At 42.0% G+C, this 22,563-nt stretch overlaps 1 protein-coding gene across 1 annotated transcript in view; it reads right to left on the bottom strand.

The window, feature by feature from the left end:
* Window positions 1-22,563, bottom strand: part of SMOC2 (SPARC related modular calcium binding 2) — a 170,180-nt gene that overhangs the window by 100,864 nt on the left and 46,753 nt on the right. Inside the window, exon 2 of the mRNA XM_030556794.1 lies at window positions 9,664-9,835. Coding sequence (XP_030412654.1) covers window positions 9,664-9,835 — 172 coding nt within the window. The remainder of the gene's footprint in view (window positions 1-9,663; window positions 9,836-22,563) is intronic.

Genomic DNA, 22,563 nt, shown 5'->3' with positions numbered 1-22,563 from the left:
AGGGTTTCCCATAGAGAAAGGGATCTACATCATTACAGAGAAATAGCAATGATATTATTTGTGATGGATGTCTGGGTTGTGCTTACTTAGCAGTGAGACACTGTAGGTATAGCCTTTGTAACGAATGAATATAGCTATACTTGCTATGCTTGGAGCCCAAACTACCACCTCATGGGTGTCGAGGAATTCCAGGACAGAGCTGAGGCACATTGGTAGGATTGTATAGGCACACTTCCTTTGCCATTGTCCAGAATGAACTTGTGAAACGGATACAGGCTATTAGTCAATCACTATCTGTCACATTAACTTCAAAATAAATGGAAAGAGGGGGAAAAAAGAATCTTCTTGCTATTATTGAAAAACAAATATAATTATTATCTTGGGTGCATAACTCTGCAAATCTTGCAGCTCCTTTTCAAGTAAAAACGCCTATTAAAGCCAATGGGAGTTTGTCTGAGTAAGCACTCCAGGACCTGGCCCCACAGGAGCTTGCGTGTACCATCGCTGACAACTAAACTGAAAGTTCTGCTGGTGTCCAGAATGCAAAAGCAAACATCGCATACTCTCTTCAGCTTCCTCAAGCTTAGAGCCTTACCAAATTCAGGGTCCACTTTGGTCAATTTCATGGTCATGGGATTTTAAAAATCGTAAATTTCATGGTTTCAGCTATTTATATTTGAAATTTCACAGTGTTGTAATTGTAGGGATCCTCACCCCCCCCCCAAAAAAAAAGGAGTTTGGGGTGGTTGCAATACTGCTATCCTTACTTCTGTGCTGCTGCTGGCGGTGGCACTGCCTTCAGAGCTGGACAGCTGCAGCTGCTGGCTGGGAGCCCAGCTCTGAAGGCAGAGCCACCACCAGCGGCAATGCAGAAGTAAGGGTGGCAATACCATGACCCTCCTAAAATAACCTTGCTACCCCCTGAAAATCCCTCTTGGGGCAGGACACTCAATATGGGGAATGCTGGTCTCCCCCATGAAATCTGTATAGTATAGGGCAGGGATCAGCAACCTGTGACACGCATGCCAAAAGGTGGCACGTGGGCTGATTTTAAGTGGCACACTGCTGCCAGCCGGGGTCCCCACTCAGTCCACTGCTGACCTGGATTACGGAACCCCAGACCTGCTGGCAGGGCAGGCGGTCAGAGCCCAGGCCGGCAGTGGAATGAGCAGGGCCGCCAACCAGGACCCTGGCTGGTAGGGGTAGGCAGATGGAACCCCAGACCGGCAGCGGGATGAGCAAGCTGGGGTCCCGGCCGCCGGCCCCGCTCAGCCCGCTGCCAGCCTGGATAGCAGCAGGCTGAGCGGGGCCAGGAACTGGGACCCTGACTGGCAGGGGCCAGTGGACGGAACCCCAGACTGGCAGCGGGCTAAGTGGCTCATCCTGCTGCCGATCTGGGGTTCCATCCACCAGCCAGGGTCCTGGCCGCCGGCCTTGTTCATTTTGGGGTTCCATCTGCTGCCCATGCTGCCGGTCTGGCACACAAAACCTTTTACTGGCATGCAAAACCTTAAATTAATGAAGACTTGGCACACCACTTCTCAAAGGTTGCCAACCCCTGGTATAGAGTAAAAGCACACAAGACAAAATTTCATTGCAGTAGAGTGGGGAGACCAGATTTCATGGTCCGTGACGCATTTTTCATAGCGGTGAATTTGGTAGGACCCTACTTTTGCTAAGTTTCCTGAACCTTCCAGAACTTATGCAGAGAGACCTTGAATATTTAAAGAACACTAAACTGATGCAGTCTGAAGTAAAATGCTACTTGTTTCAATCCACCCTTATAACATCTGTAAAACTGAAAAATGAACTGCTGCTGTCAATTATTCATTATTCTCTTGAAAATACACCAGAAAGAAAAAGCTGTTTTTTCTCACTGGACACTTCTGTTTTAGATATTGCTCACTCTGAGACAAGATACAGCAGCCTGACAGAGTTTGGAGACTTGATACTTGAAGAAGCCGAGATGTGAGATGAACAGATGTCTGTCAAGTACTAAAATGTTCATTTTCAATTGACATTAACAGTTTCTGGTCTCTGAAAAACAAAATATTATTGATCTTCTCACAACAGAGCAAGATTCCCACTAATCTACTTATGACTAAGGCTGAGTGTTTGACATCTCCAAAAAATGGAAAAAGAAGGTTTTGTAACAGAAACTGTCTCACCCCACTCAAATTTTAGTTTAAATACAGTATTAATATACATGTATTGTTTGTCACAGAAAATTATGAGAAGTCGTAAAATATATATATTTTACAATACAAATTAATTGAATAACCTAAAACCATTTGAAAACCATGACACTACAAATATATAATCTCACATTTTCAAAACTCATGGATGGAGCCATGTTCAGTAATGAGCTAACCAGAGTAATAAGACTAATGCAAAAGTCCTATACAAGATAATAGAGATGAAACCAATAGCTCTGTAGAAATGATTCTAAAACCTCTAAGAATCTAACAGAGAATTTGCACAACCTTTGTATATATTTTTGAATCAGGAAATAGATAATCATATTTCTGCTGTAAAATTCTACTAAATGCTACAGGATGGTTCTAAAAACCTATAGGACTTTTCTTTAAGGGAAAGGCCATGATTTTTTACGAAAAAAATTTTGTCACAGATTTTATTATATAGCACAGTTTCTGCCACAAACATACAGCCCTATGTATTGTCAGATAAATAAATAAATACAAATTAAATATCAAGAATAAGGCTCTGATCCAGCAAAGCACATGCTTAGTTTGAAGTATAGGAGCAGAATAATTGAAGTCAGAGGGTCTACTCATATGCTTACAATTTAAAATGTGATTAAGTGTTTGGCTGGTTCTGGGCCTAGATATCCAGACTCTAAAGACCAATCACCAAGTTTTCACTTAGGCAAAATTCACTTAAGGCAGTGTTTCCCAAACCTGGGATGCTGCTTATGTAGGGAAAGCCCCTGGCGGGCAGGGCCGGTTTGTTTACCTGCTCTGTCCGCAGGTGCGGCTGATCGTGACTCCCACTGTCCATGGTTTGCAGCTCAAGGTGCTGGAAGCGGCGGCCAGCACATCCCTCAGCCTGCACCACTTCCAGAAGCTCTCATTGGCCTGGAGTTGCGAACCGTGGCCAGTGGGAGCCGCGATCAGTCAGACCTGCAGACGGGGCAGGTAAACAAACTGACTTGGCCCACCAGGGGCTTTCCCTACACAAGTAGGGAAACACTGCCTTAAGGCAATGGATGTTTTGCCTGAGTGAGGACTAAAAAGTTCAGGTTAAGCCCCACTATACAGACTCGGTCATCCAAAACTCTCAAAACAATTTATACACATTAATGAAGTCTCACTACATCTGTGTTAGGTACTGTTAAGTGCCCATTGTACAGGTGGGTAAAACAGACAGACACACAATGTCATACTCAGAGTAGATGCAAATCCAGGAATAAAATACAGAAATCTTATCCCCAGTCCCATACTCTAGTTACTAGACAATATTTCTTCCTTTAAATATAAAGCAGGAAGAAATGGAGGCTTGGCGTCCAAAGGCTGGAGTGCAGTGCATAGAACCAGACACAGCAGTGCGAATTGGAAGGAAGGCATTACTGTCTAACATCAGATTTTTCTGGATCCCTCTGCTTCCAACTGAACCTGCCTCAAAAATCTCAGGATTTTTGTGCCTCAACTGTGAAAATGCTATTGAGCAGAACAACGCAGGATTAGAGAGATAGGGCCTCTCCAAGCAACCTGAAAGGAAGTCAGCACTTGAGCTCTGGAGATCCATCACTATCATGAGTCACTTACATTACCCTGATTTATGATTTATTTTTCTGATTTATAAAAGGCAAAACATATTTATGTTGTGTGTCTATTTGTTATGTGAAGAAAAGCCTGAGAGAGAGAAACGGAGGGGTCAGCCAAGCTGAAAAGTGTCTCATAGACTCAAGGACTGGAAGGGATCTCGAGAGGTCATCGAGTCCAGTCCCCTGCCCTCATGGCAGGACCAAATACTGTCTAGACCATCCCTAATAGACATTTATCTAACCTACTCTTAAATATCTCCAGAGATGGAGATTCCACAACCTCCCTAGGCAACTTTTTCCTAATGTCCAACCTAAATCTCCCTTGCTGCAGTTTAAGCCCATTGCTTCTTGTTCTATCATATCTCATTGTAGGCAAACATAGAAGAAGGCTAGCCTAGGCTCCCTCCTCACCTTCCATGGCAGCATGGCTCTGGTGGATTTCTGATGCCATGGGAACCCACCTGCAAATCTCAGGGGGGCTTCAGTGGGTGGAGAAAGTATTCATGCAGTCTAATGCAGAGGAGTTCTGTTCAGGATTGGTAGGGGAGAGAAGGTTTCACATAGCCCTACCCCCTTCTTCCATGGCACATTTTCACTCCTCAGGAGCCATAGAGCTCCAAGGACAACACAAAGTCTTTGGGAAGTTTATGAGGGGATTAAAGATTTAATCAGTGCAACTCCCCAATTCCACATGGGCCGGACACTTTTGATCCCTCCACAAGTGCAAACAATAGGGGATGATCTGGGCTTAGTTCTTAATTGAGCAAAACCCCCATTAACTGCAAGATTTTACCCTTTGGCAGCATCCTGACAGCAGACGCCTGTGCTGTGCAAAGTTCCACTAATTATAAAGGGGCTCTGCATGACTCAAGGGTCCAGATGACAGGATCTGGGGGTTGTTTGTAAACAATTATGTGACTTTTCTATTCCAATTATTTTTAAGTGCAGTATCTGTGTGTACTCGGGTACTCATTTTGATCAAGGTCAGGAAATTTTAGCTCATATGGTTCATATTTATCTACAGAGCATCAAGAGTCAATCTTGTAAAAGCACTGAGCACTCCTTCGAGGTTCCAAGACTCCTCAAATCACACTGACTTCAACAGAAGTTGAGGCACAGCAACCTCACAGGATCAGCACCTCAGAGGATCAAGCCTCAGAGTAGAGTTCCATGTTAGACCAGTTATAACAGTAGGCTTAAGTAAAGTATAACAGGACAGTCTTGTGAATAAGGCCCTGGATTACTGTCCAGGAAATCCAGGTGCAATCTCTGGTTCTATGACAGACTTCCTGTGTGACCTTCAGCTAGTCACTTAATCTCACTGTGTTTCAGTTTTCCATCTGTAAAATAAGGATAACAATCGTTCCTTTCACCCACTCTTGTCTATTTAGATTGTAAACTCTTCAGGGCAGGGGCTGTTTCCTCCTATGTATATATACACATTGGGACCTGATCACGATTAGTGCTTCTTAGTTCAACTGTAACACAAACAATGATGCTTCTCAGCTTGCACCAATTTTCTTGCACAACCAAATGTCTATGTCTAGTGAGGGAAGTTCAGAGTTTAGGTTTGGTTTGGAGAAGCATCCAAAAATGTGGCTGTTCATCTAAAGTTTATTCAAACTAGCTGAACCTCTTGAAGCTACAAAAGTGGGCTGGAAATATTACAAGAATCAGACTTCTCACAATGTTTCCAACACTTTGGCATCTGGTTCCAGCCTTGCCGGGAAGCATAAGAGTGCACAAAAATGAAAAATAAGAGAGAGAAAAATGAATTGCAGGGTTGTTGTTTTCCTTAAAATTAAAAGAGTCCATTAGGTGTGTTCTAATTTTGGTCAAAGGTGGGTGTAAGGCTCACGACTGACCTGTTTTCAGACCAGTTCATCCTCCCTTAACTTTATTATCTTAAAAACCAAAAATTCACACACAGCTACAGGCATGAGGGCACAGGGGACAGAAGTGGGAGAAAGGAGATGGGGATTAAAGTTCTGTCAGTAGGTTTTATTGTTGCATTTAAAATCCAAACTTAAAAATAGATTTCCCCCCCTGGTGTTAAGGAATTCCCTTAAAAGTCAACTTTGTCCTGGTAAATGAAACCTAAATAACAAAAACAAGAGAGAAAACAATAAGCCCTTTAAGACAATGGTATCTCTGTAATTCCAGTCTTTTGACAGTCTCAAAATAAATATATCAAGCAAAGATTGATAACAGAATTGGACAAAGAAGAAAGTCACTGTGAATTCTTGGCTTTTGTGGGAGGAGAGATCTGTCTGGGGCTAATATTTGGAGAAAGGAATGTGAGGAGACATTCATTTGAATTTGATTCAAACTTTATTGTGTATGTAAAAATATCCCAGTTTTGATTGTGTAAACAGGCATGTAAAAGGCTTCAGAGCAAATGCTGACTACAAGTTATTCAGCGAGGCTAGATGGCAGAAACTGCCACAAGAGCTCAGTGTATATGCTGACCTGAAACCAGAGCTGGTCACAGCATTTTGGACAAAAATGAAATTGCATCAAAGCCAAAATATTTCATGGAGATGTATCAGTTTTGCCAAAAAGTTTTAATTGGGAAGTTATTGGGGGAGGGAGTAAGAGAGACTCAGTCCCTGCTCTGCCTGATTCAAAGTAATCGGGGATGAAAAATTCTGTTCAGAATCAGGCATTTATGGATTTGAACCTGAATCTCCCCCGCTTCCTGAATCGAGACACTCAGGTTTTGATCCAAAAAACAGACATGTGAACAGAATTCAATTTTCATGAAAATGTTCTCAGTCAGTTCTACTAAAAACCTCTGCTCTTTAACTAATTAATCCATCACCCGAAACAACAAGCTCCGCTCCTCATAGGCAGTTGGCTGAAGTGGAGTCTCTCTCAGCACCTTCAGCAGAATGTTTGATCAGGGTTATCAAAGGTGACAGTGTAGCAAGATGGGATGCAAAAATTGAAACTGCAGTGAGACCAGTTGGCCTCTCTTTTTCTGTGCTCAAACTTGTTTTCACAGCCTGAGTTATTTCAGAGGATTGCTGCCATGGGCAGGAGTGAAGTGGCATGTCTCTGAACACTCCAAGGGTGTTTTAATTAAATTAAATATGAAATTAAAAGTGAAAATAAGAGTAGTCTCTTTCTCACTGATATTCACCAGGTGTACAAGTGGCACTTATGCCCCAAAGCAATATAACATCTATATAGAAAAATAAAAAGTTGAGTGAATTTCATGCTCATTGAACTGAGAGACAAAAAGCACCATCTTGAACGGTGTGTGACAACTAACGGTAATATTTAAGCTGCCCGAGTAGAGCTGGGGGGGGGTCAGATGCCAGGATTACAATTGTGCTAAAATGTTATAGGTTAAAATGTACACAGCAATAAAGTACTTCTGTAAACTTTATATATCAACCAATCGCAGAAAAATTTTGCAAGCACTGCTAGAGCTGATCCCCATAAGCTTTGCATAGGGAAATTCTATACATTTTTATAGGGGAGGAAAGAATTCTGTAGTTGCCATTGTCAGTGCATTTGGTAAATTGCATGGAAAAATAATTAAGAAAAAAGTATGCATAACACTTCACTTCACAGAGTGCCTAGTGTTTTAAATATGTACAGTGCACTAACACAAAGTGTTTACAATAATTCTTCCTGTTGTCAGTGAAAACAGGCACTTGGGCTCAAATAACTCCATTATGTTTTCTTTGTTCATATAAGGAAGTAGATCCATCAGCTAATACAATGCTAGCATGATGTTTCGTCTAGGGGGAGGAGGAGACAGAATGTCTCTTGGTGCTTTAGAGGCTTGTTGGAGCTAATAGAGAGAGATGAAGTTGAAAATTGTCTCCAAGAGGTTGAGTCTGTGTGGTCTCAATCTTTTTGTTGTTATTAGAGAGTAAGGGAAGGTAAATCTTTGTGATCACCGCTATACTTATATTTTTAAAAAAACAGAGCACTGAGCAGAAAATCAAGCCCTGCATTTAAGAGAGGAAGCATGTCATCATTTCTATGACTAGGATTTGGAAGAATGAAAATGTGCATGGCTTAGATCACTAAATAATGGTATTGAAATGTTGGGACATCTCATTGCCAAGTGTCTATGAACTTAGGGGAGAAGGAGAACTAAAAGAACAAATGAAGAAACTAGGGAAGGAGAATGAGGTTTTGCTGCCATCTGAAACTATTTCACTGGATTTCAAAACTAGCAAAAATTTAAAAGACTTTTTTCTTGTCATTTAAGCCCACAGATTTACCTCCTCGGTGATTGTTTTTGTTTGTTAAATTGAATCAAGACAAATATTTTTTTTCTAGCGAAAGGAATGTAATTAAGGAGTAGAAGAATGAGCCTGTCCACCTCAATGGAAAGTACTGAAGGCAGTAGGCAGGAAGCCTCAAACAGGATTCAGTTTAGTTCCTATTTCTGAGGTACACACAGGAAAATCCTAACTGTGGAGCCAGTCCAGCAAGGACTGGATCACTCTCCATTCTCATTTACTTCAGAGGGAATTGTGGATGCTCATCTCTTCACAGAATCAGGCTTGAAGAGAAGTGCACTTATATGTCTAAATAAATATGCATAGTGTAAGAACACTTGCTTCAGGAAATTGCAAAGAATTGGAGGGAAATAAACAAAGGCCTCAATCTTACAACATCTTGCACATAGGCAAACTGCTGAGGCTACCCACAGCCCTACTGACTTCAAAGGGGGTCTTTCCAAGCATGGCAGTCCACCCATGCACAATAAATTGCAGCAGCAGGCCAAAGAAAGTAACAGTGAGGATCCAGTCCAACTCCCATTGAAGTCAATGAAAGTTGGAGCAGGCCCTAGATGAAGAAATGATCACATGATTGAACAGGTCACCACATAGGGACCATGGGTGGTATTTCCAAAAACACCCAAGTGACTTAGGAGTGCAGTTCCCATTCATTTTCAATGGGATATATGCTCCTAAGTTATTTAGACACTTTTGCAAATCCAACTCTAGAAGAAAGCAATTTTGTCTCTAAAAAACAGAGATTATTAAGAAAAAGATATTTGAATTAATCTAACAAGAAAACTCAATTTTGTGAAACAAAAAGATGCTCAGCCCAGCCAAACACATGGACGCTTGAGATGCCAGAAGATCACCAAAATACTGGTGCCTAGCAAAGGAGGGTTCTCAACTAAAGATTTAACCATTTTGTATTGGAAACTTTGGGGGATACTTTTGGGTGGCTGCTTAAGACAAATATTTACTCATGGAAATGGTCCTTAGTGAATTTTTCATTGTAGTACAATTAATGTGAAGATTCATCAGCCAGTAAAACACTGGAACAGAGGGCCTGATCCTGCAAGTTGTACTGCATGAATGGACATCTGCACTTGCAAAGGACAGCTTGCAGAATCCGGACCAAACATTATAGTATCCCTCTGATGCAATAAATAAAAATCAATTGCTTTGTAAGAAATTGGGTTTATTTTATTTCTGTTGTGCTGATTGATGAATCTTTGTATATAATATCATTATAATAACTTGCCCTAATAGAGTATCTTTCAGATGAACATCTCATCACTTCACCAACTCCCACCCCGCCCCCCCAATGGGAAAACCAAGCTACACTTGAACAAGATCACATAGCATGGGCTGGATGCAAAGCCCACTGAAATTAACAGAAAGACTGCCATTGACTTCAATAGACTTTGCATCAGGCCCCAAATCAGTGGCAGAGTTTAGAATAGGATCCAGACCTTCCATTCTTACCATACTTAGAGATATTTGAGTGAACTCTTGTCTAGTGAGGTGAAACTATTCTCTTAAAACCCCACTGTTCCTGCTGATTATCAGAGTACAACACCCCTAATTTAGTTTAATTTTCTACATTAGGAATGCACCAGGCTTTTCAGTGCTTACCTTTGCAGTTGCCCCTATATGCAATTTCCAACTGAGGATCTTTGCATTTTGCTCGTTGAAATTCACAACGGGACAGGAAAGTCCTTCCATCAGAAGCACAAAGTGACTTCTGAGGGGATCCTGCACAATCCAGACTGCATTCTCGGTCTTTGTCTTGGTCCACTCTCAAAAACTAGAAACAAAAACAAAATGGCGTAAGACTTTGGGAAGTTCACTCCAACAGTCAATGGTCATCAATAGCATGAAAAGCACTTTCTGATCTCCTACTCCAGAAAATATAGGCAGGTGTGCTCCAAAAATGTTTAATTGTATGCTAAATAATTTGGTGTTTCTTGGTTTTTGATGGTTCAGCAGTTAATGTGAAATACTAGTCATTAAAACATCTCTGCAGTGCATATTTAATTTATTATTTTAATTAGGGAAACTCTGAACATTAAACAATCACTCTGGAGAGAAAGGAGCTTGCTCAGAGCCTTTACAGGCAAAAATACGGATATTGAAAAATGGAAACTCCCTTCAAAACAGAAATGAGGATTTACTGTGATCCATTAGCTACTTATTGTAGCCATGGGTGAGCCACAACACTTTGAAAGGTCCAGCTTCAGTCTGGATACTTGTATAAAACATGAGCTTCATTCTACAATAATGAACTAGTGGTGTACCTGAGTGATAATGGCTGGACCTGCCTCCATCCAGCATGGGAGCCTTGATGTTACTGGCCGCTTGTGCAAAATCCTTTCATCTCTGTGCAGAATGGTCAGCACAGACTCATGTGCCAGCAACATCCAATGTAAGTCCTCAAAAGAGTTATGTGATTCTTAAGTGGTGCGTGCAGCGGTCTTTTTCTGACCCTACTGCACAGAGATGAATTTCACCCAGAGTAAAATGTCAGGCTACTTGATGCAGCATAAACTCCAGGATATATACCTGCCAGGGTTGAAAAGAGGCATGTTACGGTTGTGACTTCTCCCAGCCCCCACACACCCTTTCCTGCTCTGCAGAGACCTGCCATCCACCCCCCCATTTGGAGTGAAGTGGCTTCTGCAGGCTTCTGCAGGCACATTGGGACCCTGCTTCTGGATCATCCAGCTTTCTCCCATAATGGAGGTAGAGGAGAGAAAATCTAGGCCATGATTGAAGTCTGTCAGGTTTTTCTAGCTATGAGTTACAACAGGTTAGAGAGAAAAAATATTTCTCTCTCCAATTTAATTCCCCAGTCACTTTGAACATGCTAAATGATCATCAGTTTGGATTTTAGTTTCCTACCCACTGCATATAAGCTTACCGTAGTTCCTGGAACTGAGAAAAGCAGGATCTGGTTGCACTGAAACACATTTCCCTAACCCTAACTAGTTTTTATGCCACTTTCACTTTCAGACAGAAATGAGCCCAAAAGCATTTTATTTTCCAAGCATCAGAAGGGCTGATGCCGTGGGGGAGGTGAAACCACTAAGTCCTCAAACAATTTTCTCTATCATTTAACTCTTTTCTGAATAAGCAATAAGATATGAAAGGCATGTAGTTACCAGCAGATAATCACCCTCCTGGGCATTACAAGTCACAGAGAAATGGATCTTAGAAAATGTCATCAACCAGCTGAAGTGCTGCCTTGGTTTTACAAAATGTGCAATGATGCTTTATTACTATTAATGTCCAATACAGGAAAGTTTAAAGCTTTAGGTTATGTATGCAGGCTAATGAGAGGCGAAAGCTTTGAGCAAGGAAGAGAAATAAGAGCAGAATTTGTGCATCCAAAGTACACAAGCCTCCAGACTTGCATACCTTCCTTTTTTGGAGGAAAGTGTTGGCTATATATAGCTCACCTTTATTTTAGTGAAGAAAAAGAAAAACAGTCATAAATCCTCTTAATTGTCATTCTTAAACTGTGGTCTGTTTGCATTTCCTAGCACTTAAAGTGAAGAAACGCAGATGTCTTATGGTAAGACGTGATAATTATCATTTTCTGTAAATGGAGAGACAACCTCACAGCTTCCATTTAAAAAACCAAACCCTAATATTCATACAATTGGAATTTGACTGTAATTTTCACATTTGAGCAGCACAGGAACAAACAAGAAAACCATTCTTTTCCTACTCACAACACACTTTTGGTTTGCTTTTTCCTTTTAAATAGTAATTAGCTTCAGGAGCAGATGAGTCAGCTGACGGAGAAAAATCTATGGCGTATGTCTGCATTTTAGCTGTTTTTCCCCCCCTTGTAGTCGTTTGTGTGTGTTTTTTTCTCTTGAGGGATGCTCAGATATTGTGATGACAGAGAGAGTCACATAAATACCTAGATAAATAAAGTGGGAGCTGTGGAGACTTTATCTTACTCTATTGACTCACACCAAAAGCAGTGGTAATGCAAACTTCCTCCACCCTGACGAGAATACAGATGAGAGGTTACTTTGGTCTCCATCCTCATCCAGCACTTGATCCCTTGAAGTCAATGACAAGGCTTCCCAGGAGAAAAAGAAGGGACTGGGGCTTTTGAAGGGGAAAATCAGTCGATTTTGATTCAAGCCCCTGCTCTGCCACAGTCTTCCTGTGTGGCCTTGGCAAAGCCACAACAATTAATCTCTGTCCCGCAGTCCCTCCATCTGTAAAATTTGGATGATAAGACTTCTTTTCTCTATCTAGAAATCTCACATGCCCCCCACCACTGTAACATCTGAGTGCATCTCAAGCTTCACTGCCCCCCTGCTACAGGGAAATGCTAAGTCCCCATTTTACAGATTAGGAACTGAGATGTAGAGACCCAGACCCACAAAGGGACTTAGACATTACAATGCTGAGCAATATCTAACTTTTAAGAGCCTAGAAAGTCACAGGAACAACACTGCAAGCCACAAAGCCACAGTTAGGCACCTAGGTTACCTATACAATGGATGGGGAGACATGTGCCTAAGAATGTGAGCCACAAAAGCCAGAACACTAGATAGGAACTGCCTAAGCTAGCCAATGGGAGATGCTGATGAGAAGGGTGTTTACTAAGCCCCACCCCCCTGATGGAAATAGGCACTGATGATTGGGCTGCAGTGATCTACAACCAGGAATCCCTCTTCTGGAGTCTGGTAGCTTGGGCACCTAACCGGTTTCTTGGGAGAATGAGCTAGACACCTGCCTTGCTCTACACAAGTGAGCCGGAGGAGGAAGTGATGCCCAGGCTATACCTTTTAATCCGGTAGTGAGAGCTGTCACCTGGAACATGGAAACCTGGGTGTAATTTCCCCCTCTACATGTGGGGAAAGAAAGGATTTTAGCATAGTGGATAAACAATGAAAGAGTCACTGAACCAGGGAGAGGGCAAGAAAGACTCTGAAGCTTGATGACCTTTTTTGTTATCAGTCTTTGAATTCATTTGGAACGTGAAATGTGAAATCTTCTAGACTTGTCACTTGATCTTTTTTCTTGTGCTTCCCTGTCTTTTGTCATGTTCTGAAAGTTTAGAAATAAACCAGGAAGACAATGTTTCCCCAACACCATCACCACAATCCATCCCTGGAATATTGCCAAAGTAAATGTGTTGAGAGCAAATTACATGGATGTCTTTGGAAATTTGTATCTTAACTGGAGTCCAGGCAGATCAAGACAACCATCCTGTTGAAAGCAGTAAGGCCAATATGCCCGATTATAGCAGGCAGACATCAATTTCACAACACTGAACTAGACTGAAAATCTCCAAGGCTGTTTAAACTCTGAATAACAGAACCCACCCTCTTGGAATATTGAGTGTTCACTGATGAAGTTACATTCTGGAGGGCATTCAGCCAAAAAGTTCAATATAAACTCTTTATTATTTCAAAGCATTTAGATGAGTTTATGATAAATTATAGGTTCAAGGATACTGGAGTAACCTGGAAAAGCAGAGGATGAAGAGAAACCCCATGAGACAAAGCCACTTGAATAACTTGTTGGGTAGCCAAACCTCAGTGGAGAATTTGTATTGTACACTTAAACAGTTTCCACCAAGCTAGCAAGCTAAGGGATTTAAGAGTTCGGAAGACAAAAAGACAAAAAACAGCCAGAAAAGATGGCTTATAGGAGGCATATTAGTATGTTTACTTATGGTCTGTTGAAAAAAAAGGGTAAAAGGAATGCACAGACATTAGACAGAACACACTGTAGCTGTTACTGTAGCAGTGCAGGATGGTTCAACCCTGCATCCCTTACTCAAATGAAGCCAATAGAAATATTGTTAATAAATATTGTTGAACCCAATAGAAATATTTGAGTAAGGGTTATAAGATCAGGCCTTAAATTAAGATTTCTGCCCATTTGCCTGTCTTAATGGGTGAGACAGTACCACAGAAGCTGGTACCACATTTATGTGCAAAGAGCTAGATTGTATATCTTATCTTGAGTGGTACCTTACTCTACAAGTAGTGCTGTTGTTTTCACTGGAACACCTTATGAAGGAAGGCGATACTAGACACAAGCAGGGGGACTAGAAGGCCTAAGCGGATTACTGGCAGTAACTGGAGGCAGTTGGATCATCTATCGCTAACTTTAAGATGATTTGAAACCAAAACAGTTATTATAAAATCATGTGATTCACTGAAAGACAAGCCTCAACTAACATTTTGTTAAAAATCATAATTTTAAATAAGGATTATTCTGTGGCAGTTTCTTCACAAGAAAAGCTCATGTTTTCAGAATATACAGTAGCCACATTTGTAGAGGTCCAACAGTTTTCTGTTGCTTCATTTCAGTTTGCAAGGAATTGGGAAGACATGAATTTGCTCTGCGAGATAACGTGTCCCTGTATTTTTCTGACTCCTTCACAATAATCTCTGCAATACAGTACTTTGACTCCTGTGAGGCATGGGAGTTACTAGCTGGTTTGATAAGAATTGTTTATAACTTATTACTAGTTATCATTTGTTGAGCACAGATGATGCATAACTTAAACTCTTGCTTTAAATATTATGATCCATGTATTGACTCGTTGCATAGCAACGTATGTGAAAAATACAGTCACTGCCAATATGGAGGGTAAAAAGACATGGTAGAATGGGTGCGAAAGGAATTCTCTTTGATAACCAACAGATTTTTTTCATTTTTCTTAACCTGAAGTAATCCTGAGATGTGCAAACTTTACCATGTGGCAAAGACTCTCCCTGTAAAAGGAACTGCTTGTTACAGGAAAGGACAATGAAAAGAGACTGATTATATAGAGAATACTATATTATATAGTCCACGGGGATTGATGGAAAATGTACCAATATATGTATTTTATCTTATTCTATATTGCTCAGTTATTTGTAAATTGTGTGTTTTCTCATGCAACAACATGGCCACGAGTGACATAGGAAACTATTGATTACCCTGCACGTCCTTGTTATTTAGAGCTTTCTATAACAGCAGCACATATGGCCAACCACTGGGGTTTTCTGTACCTGAAAAGGTAGTTAGGGTAGTATCTTATATTGGACCTACTTCTGTTGGTGGAAGGAACACGCTTTTGAGCTACACAGAGCTCTTCAGATCAGGGCAGGGAAGCAGAGCATCTGAGCTAAGCACAAATTGGGACAGATTGTTAAGCAGAAGGGGCAACACATAATTGGAGGTGGTCACTTGAAGTGGGCAACTGAGTATTAGAATGTTATTCATAAAGGGTCTGAAGTGGGCAATATGAATTTCAGCTTTGAATCTCACACCTCACTTAAAAATGTAGGTGACTAAGTGGCCACTTGTTGTTTCTGATTGGTCAAATTGAAATGCAGTTATTTTTGACCAGTAAGAGAAGGAATTTAATCCTTTTGGATTGGTGACTATGGTTAATCTCTCCTTATACAGACAACTAGGCAGGGTGGGATTTTAACAGAGTCTGTGTCCTGCTAATGTTAGCATGGAAGTGAGCAGTAGTCTAGTTCCAGCAATAGGTGTTTGATTATTTTTAGCCTTTCTCATTTGTGCTGTAGGTTAACAGATCCAACTCCTTAAAATGAGGCTGATTGTAAATTAAAAAATAGCAACATGAGAAAATCATTTTAAAATATGAACTTTTTTAATAAAAACTTTGTATCTGAATCTTCAAGGAAATAGTGTCTCATCCTTTCCATTATGTTGTATTTTACAACTTAACATTGCCAAGTATACGAATATTCTACAGTATGCATTTGCTACAAAGGAGTAATGATGAAGATGGTCCTAGATCTGGAGAACTCTTAAGTCTCCTAGTGTACCTCAATTAATACATTAAAGATCAACTGTCAGAGTGAGATATTTTAGCTTAAAATTACTGTAGCAGAGTGCTGGTGCAAAGGCCCCTAATTAGCCCCTGCTCAGCCAGCCCCAATCAGGGGAAATAGATTGGGGCTGGGGAGAAGTCTGGTGCCTGGCCTTTAGAACTGGCTACACCTGTGAGCCTGAGGGTTCAAGGGCTATAAAGGCTGGCTGGCAGCCAGAAAAAGGGGGAAGGTCAGTATCTAGGCTGAGGGTAGACTCTGTGTAGGAGAGGAGATTGTCAGGTCTGCAAGCTCTGTATATAGTATATCACTGGTGGTGGGAGAACATGGTGTAAATAAAGCCACAGGTGCTGCACAACTAGAAGTCTCTCTGAGCATTATTGGGGCAGCTGGTGGACCCCAGGAAGAGAGGTAGGTAGAGGACCTTGTCACAATTGCATTTAAGCATTTTGTAAATCTGAGCAATGACAAAATGCTATTATTTGCCATCTTGTATCCCCAGCACATGGTATGCCAATAGAACTCCCTCACTGTCTCTTGTGTTAAAAGTTCTTAATGCTGGTTGTAAATTGCTCTCTTCCAGTGTACACAGTCCTGGTGATTTTTTTTTTTTACTGCTGTGATTCAGTAACATTAGAACTGTAGGCTTATGGAACTGCAGATACACAAAACCATACTTTAAACTGAGAATTATTTCTACATCTGCATTTCCTGCTCTGCTTTATTTCTCAGTTTGGTTCTGTAACCCATGCTTGTCAGTGGTCCCACAGCTGGTCTTTGGAAGGTGGGGATGCTTATTTCTTCGGCCACAAGCAGCATGTCAGTCCATTAGAAAGATTTTCCAATAACTCAAGGAATAGGCATTAAGTTATTACTTGACTGTGCTATTAAACTGTCCAGTGAGAGACAAGTTCTCAAACTCATTAACTGTGACTGGTGTCTCATCATGCATATCCTCTATTTAGCTTAGATTTTCCATACTCGAGATGGAATCCTGTTTCACTCTTATAGGGACACCACCTGCCCACAGCTCACCTCTTGGGCCCAGAAGATAGTCAGATGCAGCTGAGTTACTACAATTCCATTGCTCAATGAGAGTGGGCTGCAAAGAGACCAAGTATGGAGATTTCACACACCTTATACTCTGCAGGGCAGTGCTATGCAGCAACTCTCACTAGGGTAAAATGGAGGAGGAGTTGTAGAGAATCTTCCGGGGTTGCCGAGAAGTGGTACATGGCCACAATGAGTCCACAGCTAGGTGCATCCACTTGTCAAAAGTCCCATGTGCAGAGAGGTCAAGGCCAATATCATAGTCCCTGGGCATGGAAGCAGTTGCAGGATACTCTGCATCTTGTAGGTCAGAGCAGGAAAAATAGCAGGAAGGCATAAACTGAAGTGTAAAGATTAGTCATGGGATCTGGCTCATGTTTTAAATTGTAACTGGAAAAATTCTACTCTGTTATGTGAGATTATTTTAGGAAGCACAAATACCTTTGGGTTTAGGAGCTGCTGTTGTCTGATTCTGAGGGCTTGTCTACATCAGAAAGTTGCAGCGCTGGTGAGGGAGTTACAGCGCTGCAACTTTGAGAGTGTCCACATCTGCAGGGCATCACCAGCGCTGCAACTCCCTGTTTGCAGCGCTGGCCGTACTCCCGTTTTGTCTCGGGTGTAGAGGATCCAGCGCTGGTGATCCAGCGCTGGTAATGCAATGTAGACACTCACCAGCGCTTTTCTTGACCTCCGTGGAAGGAGGAAGCCTCTGGTAATCAAGCTGGTTTCCTTTCCCGGTTTGCTCTCTCGGTCCCGGAGCCAGCCAGCAAACCGCGGGGAAGGAGACCTGCTTGCTCGGGGTTCCGGGACCGAGAGAGCAAACCGGGAACGCCGCGGTTTGCTCTCTCGGTCCCGGAGCCAGCCAGCAAACCGCGGGGAAGGAGACCTGCTTGCTCGGGGTTCCGGGACCGAGAGAGCAAACCGGGAAAGGAAACCAGCTTCGCCGCGGTTTGCTCTCTCGGTCCCGGAACCCCGAGCAAGCAGGTCTCCTTCCCCGCGGTTTGCTGGCTGGCTCCGGGACCGAGAGAGCAAACCGCGGCGTTCCCGGTTTGCTCTCTCGGTCCCGGAACCCCGAGCAAGCAGGTCTCCTTCCCCGCGGTTTGCTGGCTGGCTCCGGGACCGAGAGAGCAAACCGCAGCGTTCCCGGTTTGCTCTCTCGGTCCCGGAACCCCGAGCAAGCAGGTCTCCTTCCCCGCGGTTTGCTGGCTGGCTCCGGGACCGAGAGAGCAAACCGCGGCGTTCCCGGTTTGCTCTCTCGGTCCCGGAACCCCGAGCAAGCAGGTCTCCTTCCCTGCGGTTTGCTGGCTGGCTCCGGGACCGAGAGAGCAAACCGCGGCGAAGCTGGTTTCCTTTCCCGGTTTGCTCTCTCGGTCCCGGAACCCCCCTTGAAGCCGCCCAACAGCGCTGCAGTGTGGCCACATCTAACACCACTTGCAGCGCTGGTTGCTGTAAGTGTGGCCACTCTGCAGCGCTGGCCCTATACAGCTGTACTAATACAGCTGTAACAACCAGCGCTGCAAAATTTTAGATGTAGACATGGCCTAATTTGAGCTAGGCAGGGGAGAATGTCTTTTTTTCTCAAGCCTTATCTACCCTAAGAAAATGTGCACCAATTTAACTAATGTGATTTAATTACAGTAGCCTAAACCCTTAAAGTCAATAGGCTATGCATGAACCCATTAAGGCTTATAGTGGCACACCTCACAGTAAGCCTTTCATGTAGGCAAGGCCTTAGACAGAACCAGCTTCTACTCTCACTGACATCAAAATTCCCATTATCTTTAATAGCAATGGGATGGAGCCTGTCCTTTGGGGAAAACAGAGAGCTGAAAGTGCACAATTACATGGAACTGAGTTTGTCCTTTAAGGCATAAAATAAAATTCAATTATGCCTAACCAAAAGGCTGGCAATTTGTCTGCAGGTGGAAAACATGAGAATCAAGCACGACAGAGAGAGATGTGTCTACTGTTTTCCTTGGAAAAGCTTACCATTCTGTAGTAAAGTTTTGAAGGCGATTTCTTTATCCTGCATCTGTTTACTGTAGGATGTTGAATGGAATATTCTGACTTCTCCACTCCATGCACAGGAGATCTGTATTTGTACTCTGGATAGTGTGTTCTAAACTGATAGAAATCAGGGCTCTGTGCCATTGAAGACTGCAGTTGATTGAGGTAATCTCAACAGTCTTGATAAGCATACCTGGGAATCTCCAAGCTAGCCATGTTCTGTTCTCTCTAGGCTTGTCTAGACTGAAAAATGAGTGGTGTTTTAATATATATTAACATGCATGTGTTAATAGGTTTTTAAACACCACTGAGCCTTCAGTGTATATGAAGACAGTGGTATTTTAAAATGTCAGCTGGTCATGGCCTACTCTAGGGCAATAATGACCATATAACTGTTTTAGCTAACGTGCTTAAAACCCACTCCTTTTCCTAGTGTAGGCAAGCCCTTCATTTTATCATTCACCTCATAAGTGATGAAGTGCTAAAACACATCTACACAACAAAGAACCTCCAGATTGTTTCTCTGCCTAGGTTTCCATACTAGGGTAGCATCTCAGGCTCACAACCTCTAAGATATTTAGGTACCTAATTCCCATGAGTCTCAGCCAGAAAGGAAGCATTCCATAATACTCCTATAATATATTGTCTACAGTATGGACATCTAAATTCAGAATTCACTCCTAGGGGCCAGAAATTAGGGTCACAGTTGGTTTGTCTTGCTTTTACCACAATTTATTTTCATTACAGTATGATCTAGGACAGTATTATCACAGTTAACCTCCAAAATGCAGGCTCCAAGTAACTGCTGGATTTAACATATCTTCCATAGAACAGCTGATCTTGAACAACCCCTCTACAGCTACTAATCCTTCATGAATACAATGGTAGAAAACTCAGAGCTAACTACTGTAGATAATAAAATGCTATTCTCTGTCCACACCTATAAGACAGCTTCTCTAAGGAGGTCCTGTTTAGAAAGATGCCTCTCTGGTGGAACATAAAAAAGTCAACTCATAGGAAAGAAACTCTATGTAAAAACTATTCTGCTTACCTGTAAAATGCCAAATTCTTCTGTGATCACACACCAATATAAAGTCAATGGAGTTTATGTGGATTTACAGGTGCATTAGTGAAAAACCTAGACCAATAATTTTTGTATGTCTCTTCTTGTTAGAACACATTCTCAGCTGATGTAAATCAGCATAGTTCCATTAACTCCCATCACCACTCATGTGACTAATAAAATAGACCACTGAGTAATTAGTGGAGCCAGGCCAATTTATATCAGCTGAGAGTCTGACCTCTAATTTCCTGTTATTAGATAGATTGGCAAATGAACATGTGTTGCCTGCACAATCATTTGTTCCTGCAGCTCATACAGGACCACAAATGAAGTCATAATTCACTGTTTATGGCATCATCATAATCTACATAGCAACTAATGATGATGCAGCAAGCACATGAATATGATTTTATAAAGGGCAATAAGCAGCAGCTGAATTCTTAAGAAACACAGATCCTATTACAGCAATATGACCTGACTTTGGCATTAGCTAGACAGGGTAGCACTTGCTCATGTATTGTTATACTAACTAGAGTGAAATGCAAACCAGAAATCAAAATCTAAACAGTCCTGTGGATTTCACAGGCTAGGGCTCCTGAACTGAAACCTGCAACCCAAACTATGAACTTGGGAGAAATGTGGATCTGAGCCTCACAGTTTAGGCCCATTTCTAATATTAATGTGACCACATGCTCCTGTGGGATACATTCTAAACACAGGAAACATATGATGCCCCAAAAAATCTAGATTTTATTTTAGAAACATATTGTTAGAGAACAACAGAAGGGCACAAATATTTCAGACACACCAGGCTCTAGTTTTCTAACATGTGGGATATCACCAGCCCTTAGAAAGGTAGGAATCCAATGCTTTCCCTAGGAGCTACTCCCTAAGTGCTTAGTCACCATTCAGCTCTCAGGGAGTATGAGGGTTTCACCATCTGATAAGAGCCTTTCCCAGCATGCTTGGTTTAGAGCTGATCCTTTAAATGCAGGAGAGAGGAGCAGCTGCAGGCCTATGGTTGCCATTTCGTATCTGAATGCTGTAGATTCTCTCTCATCCCTCAAACAGTGAGTATCCTTGGTTCTTATCATGCTTTTCTCTTTTGTTTATTCCTGAGGAGGTAGCACACCCCTGTCAGTCATTGTTCTTGCAAACAAGCCCCTGAAGTGAAAAAGACTGCTTTTGCAGCACAATATGGCTTTTCTGGTCTAAATTGCAATGTGTTAAATCAGTTTCCATACTAAGATCTCGAGAAGAAAAACAGAAAATACACAGTTATTCCTGAAGAATCATCTTTTAACAGAATGTTTCCAGGGGTCTCCATAAGTTGTCAATGGCTGGTCTTTCTAGTGTTTGCTGAAATGTGGCCTTGCTGAAAGGGGCCCTTTTAAACCTCTGAGCACAGACCCTCTTTCCCTCATTACATTACATGTAACTTCAGAAGTGACTTACTCATCGGCCCTCTTTCCAAGCGAGCTGGGTCAGTGATGGTTGAGAAACCAGCTACAGTATGCAATTTCATTTAGTCAAGATGGTTTTGCAGAGCAGCCTTGAGTCTGTGCCCAAGGTCAGCTCCAAGTTGCCAATCAATTAGGACCTTATTTTGCTTCACTTCATCAGTGCCTGCAGTTCAGGGATTCCAGAGGGGCTTGTTGCATTCCTCTGGCATTGAAAATGTACTAAACTACAGTATCAGCTTGTTGAGTCCGGCACAGTAAATTGATTGTTAAATAGGGCTCTGCTTTGATTGATATGTTATGCTTTGGTGTGTTATTTTAAAAAATGTTTATTGCTTCAACAGGCATTTAGTTAAGTGAGCTATATTATGCTATACTGATGGATGTATAGCTAGTATGTATGCCAGCAAATCCATTTCTTCCCATGTTGCTGCTCAGCAAATGTGTAAAAATGGCCAGGGCTCTGGCTTCCTTATCCATATTGACCAGATGCATGGAGCTGTACCCCAGGGGTCAGCAACCTTTCAGAAGTGGTGTGCTGAGTCTTCGTTTATTCACTCTAATTTAAGGTTATGTGCCAGCAATACATTTTAATGTTTTTAGACAGTGTCTTTCTATAAGGCTATAATATATAAGTAAACTGTTGTTGTATGTAAAGTAAATAAGATTTTTAAAATATTTAAGAGCCTTCATTTAAAATTAGATTAAAATGCAGAGCCCCCCGGACCAGTGGCCAGAACCTGGGCAGTGTGAGTGCCACTGAAAATCAGCTCATGTGCTACCTTCGGCACATGTGCCATAGGTTGCCTACCCCAGCTGTACTCCAATCAAACCTAGTGACATTTGCTTTTTCAATCCTAATTCAAGAAAGGAACAAAAATTAACTATTCATCAATCCACACCCAGTTTCCTGCAGTCCCTCTTCCCTCAAAATCTTCATTGGCAACCCTCACTGAGTTCAGGGGGTGTTTTGGATGTGCAGGGATCTGACCTATGATTAGCAGTGTTCCCAGTCTCTATGGGGGAGACCTTGCAATGAGGAAAAGAAAAGTGGCACAAGCAATGGAGGAAAACATGGCACATTTTAAAAGGTTCAAAAGTGCCACTTAATCTCATGATTCTTCTCCTA

This window comes from Gopherus evgoodei, chromosome 3 (genome assembly GCF_007399415.2).
Source record: "Gopherus evgoodei ecotype Sinaloan lineage chromosome 3, rGopEvg1_v1.p, whole genome shotgun sequence".
In the NCBI taxonomy this organism is placed as follows: domain Eukaryota; kingdom Metazoa; phylum Chordata; order Testudines; family Testudinidae; genus Gopherus; species Gopherus evgoodei.
This window is presented reverse-complemented; position numbering and strand designations above follow the sequence as displayed.